Below are 20,636 nucleotides of genomic sequence, written 5' to 3'. Positions count from 1 at the left end.
GTACCCCGAAAGTTGTTGGTGTATAATTCAAGTTATACATAGTATATAATCTACATCAAAAACAAATTAAATACATTACATTACTGATTATTCAGTGTTTATCATTAAACAATATTTTTTTTAAATTTCATGTACCCCCTAAGATGTCTTCGCGTACCCCAGGTTGAATACCACTGTGCTAGAGGATGGCTGCCTTCTGGGTTGATGCGCCGTGTAGTTTGGTAGAAATACACCGACGTTTCAGATATGCTTACTGCGTCCGTCATCACTGCTCAGACTGCACGGCGAAACGTCCCTGACGACAGCCATTTTAAAGTTACACGTCTGCAACGAGAGTGGACGTCGTGGTCGAGTTTCATATCCAGGAAACTTTCGATTCAAATCTCGTCCTGGAAATCGACTGTCGTGGGGTATTTTATGTTGTTTTTTTCAAGATCCTGTAGGAAAATACTGTGAAATGCCCTCTTATTTTCTAGTCCACGAAACATCTCAACATAAATTATGAAATTAAAGGTGTGTAGTTAAATGAACCAAGAATCGTACGAAATGATGCGAACATATCGCCCTTGTAGGGTTATCCACTTTCCCACTTTTATTTACAAAGCCGATATGACAGTCTACAGAACCATTGAGATAGACGCACACTTTCGCTCTCTTCAAGTTTCGTATGGTGGTAAATATTTAAACAGCACGAAATTGTTTTGGTTCCATGTCAGCAACTGGAGAATGACTGACTTTACTTTTCAAGATACTCCCCAAGTATTAGCCAGGGAACGTGTGGAAGGCCTCAGAACAGTTCAGTCAGGAAGATTTGAACCGCCTGACTCGTGCAGACACGCCAAGCGTGTTCCCGATTATATTGCCCGAGGGTTAACATAAGTAGGACATTTAAAATGCATCCGCACAATGAAAAAAGAACTTGTGAATCACCGTGTAATCTTTGTAGCAGTTCAATATTTTATGAAATTTCAGGCCACCTGACGCTTGTAAATCATGCTTACCGTCAGTAACAATCCCAGCACTGACGTCATGTGGGTTTTTGTGACTGGAGCGACGTTGTGAAATGGTTCTTTCAAGCTTTCTGCGGTTACATACTTTCGAAAAGTATTCTGTTAACGTTTTATTCAAGTACGGTGTAATGGACGACAGTAAGATGGCCACACCCCTAAAACCACGCATCCTCTAATTAGAAGACGGCTGTCTTCTGGGTTGTTGCGCCGTGTAGTCTGGTAGATTCTACCTTCGGACTCACTGCCGCGAAGACTTCAAATTCTACACACTGTAATTGTTAAACAGTTGTCACTAAGCGGTCATGAACTGGAACGCTTGTAAGTTCTGTGTAGAATGTTTTGTTCGTAAAATAAGCTTTGAGTCTGTATTTTAAAAGTTCCCGTTCCAGCAGAAATGTTCCCACAAACGCCGATACAGTTTTCCTTCATCGATCGATATTTACTTAGCAGACAGATGTATTTGTTGCCCCTACAGAACCCTGATATTCATCATTGTCATTGCAGAAACACGCTGTGGGCCCTGTTGCGAGCATTTTCTGTACAGTCTAGTCCAGTCCAGAACTTTACATCGATTTATCTGCGATCCATTTTAATGTTCTCCACTCCGTCTATGTTATCACAAGCCGTCTCTTTCATTGGGGTTTATCAACAGAATTTTGAAATAATCTATGTTTCCCACCTGCCCAGTGTTTTATTTTCTCGTGTGGATGATACATTTAAAATCTCCATAATGTTTTCTGTATCCAGTAAATGTTTAAGGCTTCGACCGGGATGTTCTTTTGTTAAATCTTATGTGGTACCGCCTGATTCGACTTCTAATGGTTAAGTGAAGTGTTTTCTTCGCGGTACGGTCTGGATTCGTAAATATTATGAAGACGAGCTTCGGCTTCAAAGGGTTAACCAGCTGATTTTCGTAATGGTGAGGTGAAGTGTTTTCTTCGCGGTACGGACTGAATTCATAAATAATATTCAGACGATCTTCGGCTTCAAAGGGTTAAGGAAGAGAACTCTTCACCTGTGAGTTTCTTTGTTTATTTGAGGATGTTTCCTCAACTGCAGACATTTTATGGCGTGTAGTTACAGGATTATTACTAGTTACGAGTTTGGAAAGTCTTTTAAGTTGCTGTGCCAGCATTTGCTAATAAACGCTCAGGAAAACCACGGAAACTAAGGATTCCGAACCTCCCAAAAGCGACGCAGGAGTTAGTAAGGAGCACGTCGTCGCCTCGGCCCTCATTGTTTTTGTCCGCGAGCTTCCATCAGTACTTGCCTCTGATGTAGTCCTAAGGATTCTTTCCGGGCATTGTAAAATGGCCCAGCCCTTGCTTGGTAAGTATGCATGAGCATGATTTAGCGGGCTTCTGGTGATCAAGGGATGCGGATTGAGACTGGCCGGATCCAGTGCGGATGATTTCTCTTCAATCTCCTTTGTAGGCTTTACGAATGCCGGATCCCACCTTAATCTGTAGTCCCATCTGTCGGCTGTCATCACTTCACGGTCATCGTATCATAAAGGGGGCATGCGGATTTCCCACCGAGTGGGCACTTGCACCTGGAGTCGCCGCCAGACACAACCTCATGTTCTGTTGCATGACGAGGCGTCATGATTTTATAAACGATCGGCGTATTTCGGTCTCTAACATCAGGGGACTGTCCGTCAACCTGGATTCTCATAACAGGGAATCCCCGAATCCCTTAACATACAAAACTGTTTAAAACATCCGCCAGTGCACGTAATGTAGCGGGTTTTGTATTATTTTTAATATTGTACAAATCTGAAAATGGAAGAGGGAAAAAGGAAAATTATTGTGTGATGTATCTTTAGGCCATGTGCGATTTGAGGTTTTCACGGCGGTGGGTCTGAAGATTGCTGTCTCCTTTGTTGTTGCGCCGTGCAGTCTGGTAGAAGTTTACAGACGTTTTAGAGGTCCTTGCAGCCGCCATCATCGCCCTGATGATGGACCTCTGAAACGTCGGTAAACTTCTACCAGACTGCACGGCGCAACAACCCAGGAGACAGCCGTCCTTTGTCTGTAGGCTAACTGGTAGTGATGATTTTTCACTGAGCTCTGAGTGTTCATTTATTATTTTTCCAACCCCAGGATGTAACTTCGGGCCAGCGTATTTGGGTCCATTGTGCGAGGAGACGCCACGCTAGAGGAGAATTCAAGTCGGAATTTTAACGGACTCGCGGTTGTAAATCACGGACACACGAACCGGTTGCTGTGTTGAGGCTTGCCTTTGCATAATGCAGTGACGTAAGGATTGCTAGTTGTCCGTCTGATGCAGTAGTTTTAAGTTCCGTGCCCCGAAGCAGTGGAACGTAAATACTAACAAGAAAAGTCACTGAACCCGGAGAGAGGAGCGTTCTCTGTTGGCTTCGAAGTTCAAGGGTGTGTGGTTCGATAGTTATGAGAGAGTCAGAGGAGAGACAGTGTTTGGGCATGCTTTCACTCAAGACTTCTCGTTTTGTTACGCGGGACTGCGTTGGAATGTAGCCAAGTGCATCCAGCCGTGCAGCTCGGAGACACGTTAAATAAGAAAGAATTTTGCTGATTGTGAGTGCGACGCGTACTGACGAGTTGAGTTCTGCAATTCATTTGAAAAGTCACCTTTGTTACACAAGTATGGATAATACCTCACAAACAAAGAGCATTAGTGTAAACTCACAAGATGACATCACTGCACTATACAACAGAGTAACCTTCTATTTGCTTTCACAACTTCAGTTTCTGTAATAAATTTTATCTATGACTTCTGCTTTTAACTGTGTGAGTTACTTCAGAATTTTGGTTGATACAGAAGTCTGAATCAGTTTGTTTAAGGAGTTGTCATACACCAGTCATCAGGCTGAGGTTAAATGTCATATTTTAACACAACTTCTCAGAGCAAGAGTTGCTAATAGTGTAATAAACCGAATGAACGTGAATGTGGTTTCGGGTGTCGTGAGTCCAGCCTCCAAAAGAGTGGATCTCGTGTATGGACGCAGAAACTGCGAACACTGGAAATTTGCTGTTACGAGGGATTGCTGTATTATCCCGGAAATCAGCTGGGGAAATTGAGGTATTCACTCTCCTGGGACTCGATCTGGGGACGTCCCGAGCACACGGTCTTGTCGCCGCCCATTGCAATCCTCTGGGTTGAGATGCCTGTGGCTACCACCGACTTTCCGGGAGGAACGTCCTGCCTCTATCATCGGGGCCCATCCAGGCTCGTATGCATTTGATAACGAGGTTCCCTTCTTGGAGTTAAAACGACTGGACCGTGACTCTAACCACGTTAGAGTCAGAGGAGCTTTGTCTTCACTACCCCGTGCGTGATGCTTAATCACGCCGCCAGGGACAACTTTGCGGATACGAAATTACATTATTTTTTTAAGTACTGCTCACGTCGAACCAAACGTTTTTGAGTGGGCTGAAATCCATAAACGTGCCTCTAAACGTGCAGGTGAGACAGGAGGTGACAGAAGATAGTGATGCAATACATTCTTTCAGTTGATACGTCGATGTGAACTGTGTTCTAATGGTACACCAGGACACCGCCCAGCGGAAGATGGCTGCGTGAGTTCGTGTGGAGAGGGGAGCGAGCAGAGTTCAGTGGCCGGTCGACGTTCCTTCCGTCTTGTCTTTTTGTGTTCTCTGTTGGGCCACTGGCCTTCCGTTGCCCATAGCTGTCCTCCCACCTTCAAGCTCATACAACGACCAGTGTTATGTATTTTTCTTTCTTTAAACTTGTTACATGTTCCTTGTTTTTAAGCTGTCGAAATCAGAGCCTACGTTATCGAACGGTGGGCTACATCGAAATTTTGTTATTTAGGTGAAAAGAGTAAAGCCTTTGAGAGATTTCAGGCTTTCGCTGCTGCGATTATGAAAGTCACGCTCTTCTGGGCTGGGCTGTTTCTCATAGTCTGGTAGAATTTTACAGACGATTCCGAGGTCTTTCTGCCTCCATCATCACGGCGATGTCTGAGGGCGAGAACATATGGAGCGTCGGTAAACGTCTGCCGAATTACTCGACGCAACAACCCAGCGGTCATCTTCATTTTAGAGCCACTTTTTCATGTTGTCCGGCTGGCTCTTCACGAAAAATGTGCGTGGCCAGTCTGCGCTGAGATTTGAACCCGGAATCTCCATCTGCAGGTGGAGTGCTGATTCGATACTATGGCTGAAGAATTTATAAACTTTTCGGTAAAATTGTCCGAAGCTGTGGAGTGCATCGTAATTAGGGTAGAACACGTGCCCTTTGTGTTGATGTCATTCAAAGAACCGGTCTTATTCTGTGCAGTCGTTTCCGTCTTACGGCACGGTGACTGACCCTCAGACTGCGAGAGGCAGTGCACTGGACCCGACGTTCCGTTAACTCACGCCAGATGTAATTACGCTTAAACTGTGAAAATTACGATTGGCTGGTGAGGGGCACAGAAGAAACCAGGGATCTCGTAGATCACTCTACTGCCTCTGTCTTCAGGAATTAAGTTGGAGACAGTTCCTCCAAAACGTTGGTAACTATCTCCGAGTCTATACGGCCGACATTTGCTGTGGTACAGACAGCGAACGCCTTCACCCGCTGTCTGCAGCCACGCGAACCACTAAGAGGTGACGCCAGTCGCCCTCGGTCCTCTCAGTGGCGCAAACAGTTCTTCAGTTCACGGCTTGTGTGCGCTTGTTTCGAGAGCGGCACAAAGGACACTCATTTCACTTGCGAGGAAGCTTCTTGAATACGGATTTGTGCTTCACTAGATCATTTCTCCGGCTGTTACTTTTTGAACTCTTTGTCGCGTGTCAAGTCTTTGTGGTTGTGTTCAATCGGCAGATCTTAGTATGGAGAAGAAAAACTTCACATTCAGCCAAAATTTTTTTTTTTTTTTTTGCATTTTCTGAAGTAGGGAGATGTTTCACTGTTGCACATTTAGTTGGCCTTGTGAATAGATGGAAAACAAATTATATAATCCGTGCTCCTCATGCCCGGAAGGCAAGTTTCATTATTTACAAAGGGCTATAAAAAATTCAGATCGTCGTGTTGCATTTTTACATTGTCTAATTTCAGTAATTTTGTTTTAATAGCTCAGCTCAGTGATACTTTAAAACACGCGTTTTGAATCACATACTCGTCTTTTGAACATTCTTAAAAATATTTCTAGGTTGTTTTATAGTAAAAGTTACTGCGACCCCCGTCTTATTTAAAATTTATTTCTAGTCTATCACTAATTAAATTCTAAAGGGTTTTGACGATGGTAGTTTACATTTAAAATTGTTCGGTATCAGAATCAGCCTCCGAAACGTCGTGATTCTAAAAGAACAGACGTTGGAAAAAGTCCTGATAACGTAGAATTTTAAATTTTAGACGCTATCACCAAGTCAGACTAGTGCCGGATAATAAGATATTGCTGATAATAAAGTGGAAGGGTTGCAGGAGGAAGCTACCATGGCCCGAGGAAAGGTACTGTCCCAGCATCCTGTCATCAGTTAGGCCTGAGGAGGTCCACGACAATTCTCAATCGAGATGTCCCGTCTCCTGGCCTAGGTTTGAACACGGGACCGGGCCACAACGTAGTATTTGATGGCTCTGTGGTCTAAAATAAGTTGTCGTTAGTCTTTATTAACGTTGAAGTTCATAAATTTCTATTGCGGTTGTTTGCTGTAACAATTTTGGTCTGTATCAGACGTCGACATCGTTCGTGTCGCCTGTTCTAACATTCAGTAAAGCTGCTTATTGGACACACTGTACATGTGGGCGTCGTATGGCTCTTAGAGTAAACAGCGATTACTTCCCCAAACAGCATGAACCAATTTTTATCTGTAATTGAGACGGGTTGTGTTCTTTGAGGTGTGAACTCCGCGTGTCGTATGTTTTAGCTTCACGATTTGTTGAAATTTATTCCGAAAAAAAAACCCTGCGGCGAAGGACGCACAGGCGACAAACCTCAGGGTAGATTTTACCCACAGTTTTGTTTTGGACCGATGCCGAGGCACGTCTTTATCGGAACATGCGAATTTTAATCAGATCCGTCCGCGCTGTTGTCCGTTGAGCTAACCAATAAAGTTGAAATTGTTCGGGGTTAAAATAGACTTTGTAAACAGCCCGTTAACGCAGGGTTTATTTGGTTTCGTGAGGTGGGGGCTTGTTCAGATTACCTGTCGGTGCTCTGTTATGGGGTGTTTTATTCGCCACGGATTCACCGATTCATCCGCTGTAAGTAAATTTAATTAAAAGGATTTGTTGTCTGTTGGTGCATTATTAACTGTCCAGGCCTTTGTGGTGATCAGGACGGTCACTCTTTCTTATAAATTTGCTGAGTGCCATGTTATAAATGAGGGCAGTTTATTACACTCTGCTGGTAAATTTAAAATGTTGCATTTTAACACAGAAGCCTTGTGGTACACGGGAAAGGCAGAAGGGAACTTTCCTTAGATGCGAATGAGAGAAGATAACATCGTTGATAAGAAACTTTGAAACCATTTAAATTAAAGACAAGATCGTTATAAATTATTAAGCTTTCCCAACAAAATAGTACGAGGGACTTTATTTAAGGCTTTGACCGGGATGTTCTTTTGTTAAATCTTATGTGGTACCGCCTGATTCGACTTCTAATGGTTAAGTGAAGTGTTTTCTTCGCGGTACGGTCTGGATTCGTAAATAATATTCAGACGAGCTTCGGCTTCAAAGGGTTAACCAGCTGATTTTCGTAATGGTGAGGTGAAGTGTTTTCTTCGCGGTACGGACTGAATTCATAAATAATATTCAGACGATCTTCGCCTTCAAAGGGTTAACGCTTGTTTAATTTCCATACGAACAAACAGATGTTAAAATATCATTTGGGTAAATAAGTTAGTTCACATCAGGTTTTAGTTCAGCGAAAAAATAAAAATCCATCGTGTCTTTACGGACTGGGCAGTTAAGGGGGGTTCAGGCCCCAAGATCCTCCTTCAAGCATCGCGCCGTTTGCCGCCTCGTGCGAGCAGACACTCCAACCACGTTTAGGGAAACAAATACGAAATAACTTTAAGTCGTTGATAATAATGCCGTCATTTTCAGAATGAACGTATTCTGAGTCCTCGGTCACGACGCTGTAGTTTTCTTGTTAATATTTTGTTGTAGTGGTCTTGATCATGCCGACGTTGCGTTAACACTGGTCATGAGTTTGATGAAGTGGCTCGATGTGTGGCTAACTTCCGGAACTCCAGGTGTATCCGTTGTCGTTCTATTAATCCTCACTCTCTTTATTACGTTCCTTCGCCCCTTTCCTACATTATCCTTCCTCCTTTCTTCCTTATTAATTTCCTCGATCCCTCTTATTACAACGTCTCCGAAGCTCATATTAGGAATAAAAGAGATGAGATTCTCACGGCATTTAATATGACCATGTTTTTTTCTGGTTGTGACGTCATGTGGACTTTTAGGTAGACACAGGCGTTTCGGTGAAACACTGTGTCCAGCTTTAGCTCTGAAGATGGAGACGGTATGTTTCTCCGAAACGTTGGTATATACCTGCGAGTCTATACCGCGTCACAACCCAGAACACCAAGACCCAAATCTTCATTCAACGAACACTCGGGTGTGTTCGTTTTAGTAAGTATTCAGGGATTGTGATCAATATCTTTGTTACGATTACGTATGTCAGACGGGTTTGAGCAAAGAATGAACGGTGTCTTCTGTATTGGATGCTTATGGGTAAAAACGTGCAGTGCATAAGCTGCGTTACTCACACAGACTTCAAAATATATTTATATAATTTCGTACGTAGTAACCGTTAAAATGCCAGGATTGGATACATGTGAACAGCTGCGGGAAATGTTGGAACGAATCGGTTTCGTATACAGGCTACTTCAGAAGTACGTGAACAGTTTGAAATCCAAGTAACAGTATTTTTTGCTCATTAATCCGTGATTAATTGTAGTGTATTTTGATTTGAAATGACCAGCGGTTCTATTTAAATTTAGAAGGGTCCAACAGGTAGGCATACTGTACGCTTGAGCGGTAAAAATGTTTCGTTGCCACCAGCTGTTTTAGTCACTCGAATAAATGTAGCAGACCGAGTTTCGTGGCGACGGAGGACTTTGTGCGTTGTCCACGCAAGTCACTTTGCGGTGAGAGCATGGTGTGTTAAGGAAGTATTTGGCCTTTCAGCTGTGGAGACCACAAATCAGGACATGTGGCAGATGCAACGTCCTTTGTTCTGTGCGGAAGAAAATTTTCTGATTCCGAGTGAAACTGTTCAAGGTACAGGCTTTTTGAAACCTTCAGTTTGCTTTGAAGAATATGGCGATAAGATTGAAGATTTCTGTTTCGAAACGCGATTTCTTATTGGCTGTGCCCTTAACTCGTGGTCTCTGCTTAACGTCGGCCAGGATATGGTGTCGGGGTTCCATGTCCCCCGAACAAGATCCTGAAATGCGCGTGTGTGTGGAGGGGGGGGGGGGCTTCCGCCCGGAAATGTCCTCTGAACACCTTCGGTGTCTGAATGAGAAATCGCGCCGATTAGCGAATTCTGAAAGTGTGCCTTTAGCAATAAAAGTTATGTCCTGCGCGAGTCACAACATTAATTAACCCTTTGAAGATCAGTTTTAAGTATATATTTACCTCCTGCTTTAACAATTAAACTTAACATTTTGCCCACAGGGCGAGTTTGTGTGTTTTCGTATGATTTCTAGAATAAACAGCGATTCTTTTCTTAAACAACATTAATCAACTAATCTTCGTAACGAAAACGGATCGTGTTTTCTTCGAGGTACGGACTAAATTCTTGAAAATCGTTTAGTCGAGCTACGGCTTCAAGGCGCTGGTTTCAGTGTATGCATTTGAGAATCGTATTAATGTGATTCAGTATAGGACGTCGGTCAGTGTCTTTGAGCGCAGAATTGGAACACCGCAGCCTCATATTTCGCTTGGACGATTTTTTTTTTACGCGAGATGCTAAGTATCTTACCATTAGACTGCTCTTGAAGTGCTGAATGATTTGTGTTCATTTCACACCTTGCCGGTGTGACTGGCTTTAATTGAATACTTGTTTTCTCTCGCATTCAGTAAATCGTCTACCTTTCTCCACGCCGACGCGATTATTTCGTGGAATGTTGGCAGCTCTCCATTCTGTTTTCTGTGGATTCATCGCCCTGTCATTTACCTGTGCCTTGGACACAGGACCAGAAATATTGTAAATGCTCGTTCCGTTGTAGATGTGTTCGTGATTTATCTCGGCACGAACTTTTATCTCTTTCATAATTTTAGAAACTTCTCGTTCAGTCACGATAATGACATTTGCTACATAATAATATAAGAGTTTATAAACGTAATACTCTTTGTTTTGGACGTTGTCCGTCGTCTGAATTATAAAATTATCAAAATACATTTTCGAAACCGGGTTTTGCTTCAGTGTTCGGGTAGGACGATAGGAAGAGGTTTCCGACCCCTCGTTGAGCTAGCCTCAGTGCAAGTCTGAGAGGTAGCTGTCGAATTCAGACACGTCAGCGATGTTGTTTTTCCGCTCGACTTATCCTACAAATGCAAATCTCAAGGCAAATGACAGTTTTTATTCTTGTAGTCATGAATATGTCGCATGGGAAGCCATTTTGTTTCCTAACTACCGCGCAGAACTCAGGACTAGAGATCAGCCGAATGTAAAGTGGGACTGGTTTTCTTCTGTTCCTCTCCAATGCCACATTACAGAACAGACCACTCTGATCAATACAGAATTCCCCGTGAAGTTGATAAAGCATCGTCAAATAGTGGCTGTCACGTGCAAGTAGTGCCTTTTCAAGGTCATGGGGCGCTTAGTTAAGTAATTACGAGCCGTTTTGCTGCTTTGATATATACGGCAAAGACGCCACATGAAAGCTGTGCTTTGTGCAGTTGCTTCATTACAACCAAAACAGAATTAATTGGCTTTGCGGTGAGTGCACGACATCAGTCGGCCTGACACAGACCACAGATTGACTGACCGACCCGTGGGACCGCGGATGTAGGAACTTATCAGTCCCAGCGCAAAATCGGTCAGATTTCGTCTTTCGTCGTGTAGTCTGCTAGAAATTCGACGACGTTTGCAAGGCGCTCGAGGGTGTAACGTTGGTCAGTTTCTACCAGACAACGTGCCGTAACATCCCACAAGTCCTTCATATTTACTATAAGGCTGGCCTTGTAATCCTGGGGTGTCGGGTTCGATTCCCGGCGGTGCCCGAATTTATAACTTGTGTTGGGCAAGGCCGTGGTCTAGGCAACACGGAGTTTTCCTCCGTGGCATCCCAACAATTACTCCATTCACACACAGAAGAAGGCAATGGCAAACCACTTCTGGATCATCTGCCAAGAACGTATATGAACAGGTCCCAGTCCGAGAAAAGGATGGAAGGATCCTGTTCATATGGACCTGTCGTCACAGAGAACACTACAAATAAAAAAAAATGACAGTAGCCCTCCACAGTTTGTATAACATAGTTCAGTAAGCGTTGTTAAACAAAACTCCTGGAAGTTGCGTTGCGGCTAATGAGTTACGATCGAAGACATTTTTTTTTAAAAAAAAAGTTTACTGAAAACATCAAAATAATTTTTTGTACATGCGGTGTGTACAGTTTCTCGTAAAATGTGTGTTATCCGGCTTGTGCACGGTAGGCCGACAAAAATGAATCGGGTTTTCAATGTTCCTAGTGTTGTTGCACCGTGGGGGAAGATACAGCGTCTGTCTGCAAGGTTAAGTCGCCGTGTAATCAGCAGTATGTTGACAGAGTTTTACAGTCTCTGTCTGTACAGTTACGTAATTTGAACAGTTTTATCTGGTCTTGTTACAGCATCTTTCAAATAACCTTAGTGGCAATTATTATTATTTTCAATAACATATTTTGTAATGTGTATGTTCCCTTTGTTTCAGGTAAGTGGCAACACTTCCTGCGGATCCACGTCGACCGTAATTGAGCGACGGGCAGATCAGCGTATGGGAATGGTACGATTGATCAGTAAGAGCTTTTACCAAAATACTCAGTAATTCCAAAATGGTTTTATTCTGATGAATGAGCTCATGTTTATCTTGTATTAAGAAACTAATTTCTACTGACACGTAGTAGCTGGCAGTGGATTTATTTTTAACCCTATCTTAAGACGGATGGATGTTCTGTTTTTTTTTTATCAAAGCACTGCGGGCTACCAGACTGTACGAAATTGGCTGAATATCGCGTGCTGCTGTTTTAACTCTCGGTCCGTATTGTAAATGCGTGCGAATTAATTTATATATGTCAGCATTATATTAATATTGCATTTGTTGTGAGTTCTGAAGATGACAGGACGGCGTGGATGTTCTGGGGTGCGACGCCGTGTAGACTCGGAAGTAGCTACCAACGTTTCGGAGAAACATACTTTAAGTTTTTCCGCCCTGAAGATGTTTCTTCGAAACGCTGGTACCCATCTTCGAGACTACAAGGCGTCACAACCCAGAAGAACAAGGCGGTCAGTTTTTTCTTCTCGTTGACACGTGTGACCTTCCGAAATAAATTAATAAAAACGTATTAATGCACTAACTCACTGTAGGGACCAAAAACACTTGAGATGCTGATAGTCGCTCAGCACATTTTGAAACTTTTTAGTGTTTTTAAGCTGTGGGATTGATAGTAGCTCGCTCGGTCCCCGAGGTGGAGGATCACCCCTTTTCCGTTGTCCGCTACCGCTGCAGCGACCCTCTGTGTCTGGACGCCTTCTCCCCCACCGGCCGTGATGACAAGGGACCCACTTCACATCCCTGTATTAACGCGCAGAACCACCGTTCAGCTGTGCCGTTGACATGAATGGTCACTTCATCACATCGTCCTCTCTTTCAGTTGTCCTAGCGATTTCAGTGAGCGGAGAAGCCGTGGACCAGGGAGGTCGACACTGCTACACCGGGTGTCCACGTGAATAAATACAAGCCACAAATTAGTGTAGAACCGTATTTCTCACTATGAATAACATTAAGAGTCGAAGCTCGTTCAATTGGTTTTTAAAAATTAAATCCTGTCCCCTCCCCCTAAAAGAAGACTTAAGTTTATTTCCCGAAATAGCATTAACCAGTTCGCGTTGTGGGCTGGTAGGAGAAATGTGTTTGAACGTGTCGTGGGGAGGGTGACATGAACGTTCGAAGCATAGATGAAATGTTAGGAATAAAGAGAGGTGACAGGTGGAGGGTAATTAGCGAAAAAATAATTATTTTAAAATCTCGTTACTATAAATTTATTTTATTAGGCCTATTATAGATTGGTGGGAGGGGATGTTCAAATGGGCCACTGCGTTGGAGCATGTGGATTGAATTCTTCTGGCTCGGGATAAGGACAGGTGGTTGGCTCTTGTGAACACGGTGATGAACTTTCGGGTTCCACAAAAGGCTGGCTGGAAAATTTCTTGGCTTCCTGAGGATACTGCTATTAGCTGATGAAGGATCGTGTCTTAGAGCTTGTTTGTTAGTAAGCTATCAGTAGACCTGTAAGTCAGTGTTCGTATGCCATGTGTCTTGCCCAGTCAGTCCAGATTTAAGTCTCATCAGCACGTGTCTTAAAGCGGTCCACGTGTTCAGGCTCTCCTCCATACGTAGAGCAGCAGTTCCCAGGACGCATTATATAATCTGTGTAAGAACAGCGATTTCCAATGCGATGCATTCAAATTGCTTTTCGTTTCCTGGAAACGTGTCTTAGAATTAAAAAATCCATAATTTAAATGGATTTTCTAATGAGGAGACGTCGTTTTAATGTACATTCTCTCACAGTAGCTATAAATTCTTTACTTTCCCGTGTGTTTAAGTATGTGTGAATGTTATTGGTTGGTCTGTATTCTGTTATGTAGCTGTGATCCACGATTACGTTAATTTTGAGTACCGATAGTTCTAATCAAGAATGTGTGTATGGTGCGTGCATTTGTATATCCCGAATTTAAATGTAAATAGGATATTTGTAAATTAACGTTATTCGCGGTAAGTTCGAAAACGAACACTGCCGCACCCCTTCTGTTATCCAGGGACGAACCCAGTGTTCTGGCCTTTAAAATTAACCAACTGGGGATTCCTTAATTCTCCATGACGGCGAGGTGCAATTAAAGCCTGCTGCGTACAAATCGAGTAGATCCGAGTTCTGTCGGCCTGCAACACATTGCGGCTGGAGCGAGGCCCCCCCCCCCCATTTTTTAAAAAAAAATTAAAAGTAATCGTTATTCTGAAAGACAAGGTAGATTACTGGTGTATAAAATGCCACTATCTTTTTCAGTTTTCTGAATTCAAATTTGATATCTATGTGATAGAATTCGCCTGATTTTACGTGCTGCAGGGACTCGATTTGAATCCAGCAATAATTATTTCCAGACATTATCTGAAATAATTCACTACGCCTTTTTACATTCTCCTGGATGCGAAATACTTACAGAATTTTCCATGGATTATTTGAAGTGAGGAGACTACACGGGAGACATCAGTGTCGAAGGGAGGGGTAATGAAAATGGATGTTGTGGGTTGTGGATTAGATTAATTATGACTCAGAATACGGACGAGTGGTGGACTCTTTTGAACACGGCACCCAGCTTCAAATTGCCTATTAGATCAGTGGTATTCAACCTTTTTTGTTCGCGTACCCCCAGATATAATTTCTCTTCAACTTTGTACCCCCAAAGTTGTTGGTGTATAATTCAAGTTATACGTAGTATATAATCTACATCTAAAATAAATTAAATAAATTACATTACTGATTATTCAGTGTTTATCATAAAATAATATATATATTTTAAATATCACGTACCCCCTAAGATGTCTTCGCGTACCCCCGGGGGTACAACACTTCACCATTACAAAGATCATCTGGTTAATACTGTTAAAGGAAATCATTTCTGTTTGCACCGAGAATCATACGAAACCATGTAAATTACAAAAATAAAGAGTTGTTGATTATAGAAGTAGGTGGTACATAAAGTTACCCCTAGGCTTTTAAGGGTTGATTATACATCACAGCGATCTTCTGTTTCGATAGATGAAGTTGTCGCCAATTGTTTTTATATTCGGCGAATATATTGTTCCTCGTGGTTCATAGGTGCACCGTTCTGCCTACCAAGCGGCGCTGACATTATATTCCGGCGTCTGAATTTCATATGACGCCACGAAACGACTGTTTATTGTCGACTGAGTACTGTTTGGCTTCCTCGAATGGCTTTGCTTTCGTACGTAGTTAAACGAGTGTTGGCCGTGTGATACAAAGGTATTTTGTGGGGCACACTGACATTATGGCGTCTCATTCTTTGTTTTCCTAGTAAAACAATTGAAATAGGTTAACAAATGAGGGCAGTTTGCATAAACGAAGCGATTGTCTGGGTAATGATTACAGAGGTTTTAATTAAATCTCTTTGAACTGTGGTCTGTGGGCTTCGTGGTGCAAATGCAGCACAAAATACACTTCCGTCTACGAGTCTGAATGTTTGTTCGAGATTAAATAGACCTTGAAATAAACGTTATGTTGACGTCTACTTATTAACTTGTATTCAAAGCGAGTCACCAAACTCTCGAGAGATTAATTTGCATATTACATCTCTCATCCACTGCCTGTAACGTCGACGGAAATTATAAATAGGTATTACACAGTTTATGCGATATGTTTCAGCGTTTATTTTGACTGGAAAAATATGGGTACGTCGGGTTACAGAAAGAGATGTCTCTGGTGACTTACTGACTTGCGGGCTACTCCAGCTTGCATTTTATCGTCACGGCTGGAGGGCCGTGTTGTGGGGTAGAACACGGCCGCCGATGTTGTGCCTATTTTTAGGGTTTCAGGATCTTTGTTTTGGGGTAGAAGTTCCCGTTCTCCATGCAGTCGAATTCTTCCTTGGTGATTCCTGTGTAACTCCGAACTACCGACAAGTTTCTGGTCCTATTGGCGTTGGATTTCTTATGGACTTAAGATGTAGACTCATCTCTATAAGAGGTCTTATTTATGTATGCTTACGATACCTACAGTTCATGTTTATTGCTCGAGACGTCTGTGCTACACTCTGTCCCGTAAACTGGCAGACATACGAGTATGTAGATGTACATGGCACAGCGGTGCGCTTGAGAGATGTACGTCGCATCCAACTTAAGAAACCTCCCGTCCACCATCATGGCTACCAGACCTCACGGCGCCACAACCCAGACTTTAACCATCTTCTGACACACCGCCTTGAGAACCTCAGATCCTACCAAGTTACTACACATACGAATTCCGGAAACTAGTTATCCGCCTCTCTCGTATGTGTGTACAGGGAATGAAGGTTAATATTTCTTGAAATCCTGACGTGGAGAGGGTAAAATTCCGAAATAGTATGATGCATTATTAATATTACAACCAGAGCTGGTAACGTCGTCTTACTCACACTTTAATTAAGTAATCAACGGGTGTTTATGCAGTGACAGTGGGATGCCTTTGCGAAGAACTCAAATTGAAAGGGCACAACGCTTAAACAGGGATGTCCGTGGCAATTTCTTTCTTGTTTTTGCGTGTATTTTCATGACTGTTATAATTTGTTTGATTTGTGAGATTCGGCTGGTACGAATTCATATTTTCAGATATTCATTTGTTACTGTGCTGAAACCGGAAGGGCTCTTTATTCTTAGCGCGATGAGGAAAATAAGAAGAAGAATTATTAAACGGGATAGAGAAAGAAATTAAGTAGCTTTTCGTATAAATTGCTTTAATTTGAAGGCAGGAATGACTTTTCTAAAGCGATGTTCACCCTCCTCTGGTTGCTGTCAGTTTGTATTGCGTTTTGAGTGAGCATACGCGTCTCCAGCCGAAAACATTTTAACGAGCGTCGTATCTGTCCGTTCGCTTGGTTACGGACGCCAATGTGTTTATAATCGATCGCTTGTTGTGTAATCTAGCCCCATCTTGACGGGCTTGCAAGTTTGTGAGGTGCAGACTATACTAGTGTTATTTCTAAGCAGGGTCTTGATATTTATTGTATTGCAATAGTTTCATAAATAATATAGAACATTCACTGAAGTAATATTTAGGTAGATTTCTGTCTTCTGGGTTATTGCGCTGTGTAGTCTGGTCGATGTTAACCAACGTTTCAGAGGTCATACTGCCTCCGTCATCAGGGCGATGATCGCCCTGATGACGGAGGCAGTATGACCTCTGAAACGTTGGTTAACATCGACCAGACTACACAGCGCAATAACCCAGAAGACGGATATCTTCATACTCACCGCTGTGAGAACCTCAAGTCTTACACAATATTTAGGTACTTGGGGAAAAACAACATGGCGACTGAACGTCACATTTTATCTGTAACTGGCGGATCATAGAATCTTTACATGCAAATTTTATGTTTTTCATAATTTACAAACGCGCAAACGTGTATTAAGAGTGGTATAAAGCGTGAAGGTACACGTCTTCAGTATCCTTAATTCCTACCACAATTAAGACAATTTACACGAAATTTGTGTCCATGTAGTGAATCATAATTGAATGCAAGCTGAATAAAACTTGTCTACATTTGTCTGTTATACTCTAAAATAATAAACCGAGTTCCAGTTTTTGTAACGCGCAGCCTGAGGCAGGCTAGTATTTTATTAACGTGCGTAGGAAAATAAAAATGTTATGTGGCCGGTTTCTGTCTTGACGGGAAATTCTGCCGTCTGCTTCATAAATTAAAAGAACAGATTCCTGTCTTCTGGGATGTGGTGGCATATAGTTTTGTTGGTGATTACAAACCCTGCTTCATTCTTGATGATGGAGGCGGTACGTACCTTCGAAAACCAAAGGAAAAAACCCATCGACATCTTTACCATCGTGAGATCCTGAAGTCTCATGTAATTATCTGCGAGATTTTTCCTCGGGATTTTAACGTTGTCTGCATGTACTGTTAGCAGTGTTTTCCATGGGGAGTCTGCTTCGATGTGTGAAGTAAAGTGAAGTGTAAGTAATGACCGTCTATTAATATCGAGTGTCGTCATTCTTTTCCCATCTTTGTGATACATTAAAAACTCACGCCTGTGTTAAGCGAGCTGCGTTATCACAGGCGACTGAAATTTCAGTTCTTGACTGGTTTAGAGCGCAATTTCTCGTTCCTGTTTTGTGTCGGTTTCCCGCTTACGCACGTTATTACTTTAATTAGTGTATTGTGGCTCATTAAAGTTGATGGTAATGTACATTTTTTGTATTGAAAAGTAACACGGTTCATTGTAGCATTATCTTTGCAAATCGCTTGAAAGTACAAAATAAATTGTCTTTTTTTTTTAAAGTAATTTACATGTGGGGAAGAGTTCACGGTGACCGAAGGCTCACCAGAACATAGCCGACCATCCGACTCCAGGCTCCAGGTTGCCGCAAAACGTAGACTCCGCCAGACCCCACCACAGGCGCCACCATAATCTCGTTTATATTAATTTTTTGGTTTGAGCGGAGTTGACACATGATCGATATAGCCTGTGGTCTGTTCGAGCTTTTATTGAAAAGCCTCGCGTGTGTTTGGGGCGACGTTGTATGTTAGGTTGCATATCTCGGAGCTGACGCTGAGCTAGCCACTTCATGTGCGACTCCTTGGCTTCAGGACCCCAGAATAGCGAGTGCCCGACATCGGATTTGTAGCTGGCGATAAACTGCACTCACTACCTGGTTGGAAATACGCCCGTGGCCTGTATTTCGATCGTCCTTTGCCAAAATGTGTATCTAAGTGACGGTACAGACAGTCACCCGCCCTCTGTACTCAAGTTTGTCTTCAGTTTGGCAGGCGTTCTGCAGAGACGGGGTTTGACTAATCTGACAGTCGTTTTTCAGGCTTATTTGCAGGGCAGGCAAAATATGACAACAGCACTGGCGTTGGGAAATGACCGGCTCCATGGAGCTTGATCTCTGCCCCCCCCCCTTTCGGTTTCCTCACCAAAATGTAGGCATTGCTTTTCTCTCCTGTGCCTGCTACATGCCACACCCATCTCATCCTCCTTCATTTGATGATGGTAATAATGTTTGGTGAAAAGTGAAAATTATGAAGCTCTTTATCGTGAAGTTTTCTCCATCTTGTTTCAGGCTCAGATACTACCCTCAACACACACTCTGTTCTCAAACAACCTCGGCCTGTTCTTCATTAACGTGAGGGGCGAAGTTTACGCCCATACAAAACAACAGGCTTATTCAATCTTGACTTAAATTTGAGTTAAATGATCTATGTTAATTTTTTGATGTTAACTCTACATACATTCGTCTGTCTGTACTGAGGAATTAACCTCAGTTCCCTTTTTATTGGGGGGGGGCATTCATTAAAAAACCCACCCGCCTTCACAATCAACTCTGTACGAGAGTTTTCAACGATTATTTTTATCACCAATATTGATCACTTAATCTTTTGGTGTTGTATTTGCTGTAAGAGCTGAGTTTTTAAATAATATGAGAAACTTTATCTTCGACGTACCTTTACCAGAAAGGGAGAAGGCACTGCCTCGAAGCCTTTGTAGCCGAAAAATTGAGTCTGCTCTCCCCTCCCTCGTACTACCCCTTCTCTTCTCATTGGTTCGCCTTCAAAGGGTTAAATCGTTCGCATTCCTTGAACCCGCTGGCCTACCTTGCGGAATCAGATTGAAGTCTCTACCTCGGAGATGCTTCGTGGTTATTATTTTAGGGTTTATTTTGATTCACGCATCTCTCTCATCTCCAAATATATTTAAGGCGGTTTGTTCCAGCCACCCACTCATATATGTGCTGTGCTAACAGCCACGCCCTGTCACTCTCGGGATTACCAACTGGGAGTTGTCCGCACTCTGAAGGGAAGGCCATTTGGCCCTAAGGAGTTCGACCTGACACGTGTCGCTGTTGCTCAAGAAGCTTATCGGCCCCTTTCAACTGCTGTTGGTTATTTCACGGCGCCGTATCAACCTGTCTTGTCAAGTTAATACAAAAATTCGCCCAACAATTTTCTCTAAAGACTGATTCTTATTCTCTGGCTCCATTATAAGTCGAAAAGGAAAGAATAATTAAGGACGAAGTCCCAATGAATACTTAACCTCGGCATCAAGAGGATACGCAAGATCTGTTTAGCGTCCCTGTACCATTGGAAACGAGGGTGGCCGGGCCGCAGTGGCGAAGGGAGAAATGTGCGCCGGATTCGAACCTGGGTCTAGTTCGTAGCTTAGGAATTCTACTGAATGAGGCACCCCTGCCCGTTTTATGTATTTTATGTGAAGCGAACGTATCCAACACCTGTTCAAATAGGTGATTCTGTAATTAATGGTTTTAATTATTGTAAATTTTGAAACGCCAGTCTACAAAACGAACTCAGTGCACAGCACGCGTGTACGAACAATCAATTTAGAAATGGACTCAGCGTTGAACAAAACTGTTAAAACTTTACTTCAGCAACGCAAATAACATTTTGTGACACGCAAACTTTTTTTTTTGTCAAATGCTGGAGCGTTTAGAAAGAGGTGTCGCCAAAATTTTGTCATTTCGCGGTAATACAGATAATAGAACATTCAGATGTGTAACACAGTCTCTCGTGAAATTTGTTTACTTGCGTGGTAAGAAGTTGAACCCCCTGAGGTTAGCATTCAGTAACAGCATCTCCCCCCACAGAGGGTAATTAAGTGTTGCGTCTCCTAGACTGCAGTTGACGTCTGTTGAACTCCAGCTGAATACGTAATTGCGTTTGAGGTCTTCAAGTACTTTCCTG

The 20,636-nt window shown here is 42.7% G+C and overlaps 1 protein-coding gene across 3 annotated transcripts in view; it reads left to right on the top strand.

The window, feature by feature from the left end:
- Positions 1-20,636, top strand: part of LOC110836381 (ribonucleoprotein PTB-binding 1) — a 135,277-nt gene that overhangs the window by 92,594 nt on the left and 22,047 nt on the right. For 2 of the 3 annotated variants that reach the window (XM_087355864.1, XM_087355862.1), the window contains one exon: positions 11,869-11,940. The exons of the other annotated variant lie outside the window; for it this stretch is intronic. In XM_087355864.1, the coding sequence (XP_087211990.1) occupies positions 11,932-11,940 (9 nt within the window). In that variant the 5' untranslated portion in view covers positions 11,869-11,931. The remainder of the gene's footprint in view (positions 1-11,868; positions 11,941-20,636) is intronic. 3 annotated transcript variants of the gene reach the window in all.

The sequence above is a fragment of the Zootermopsis nevadensis genome, unplaced genomic scaffold (assembly GCF_977971745.1).
Source record: "Zootermopsis nevadensis isolate Lab colony 2312 unplaced genomic scaffold, Znev_1.0 Znev_ptg000025l, whole genome shotgun sequence".
Classification (NCBI taxonomy): Eukaryota; Metazoa; Arthropoda; class Insecta; order Blattodea; family Termopsidae; genus Zootermopsis; species Zootermopsis nevadensis.
Note: the sequence above shows the minus strand (reverse complement) of the source record. Positions and strands in the feature narration are given on the sequence as shown.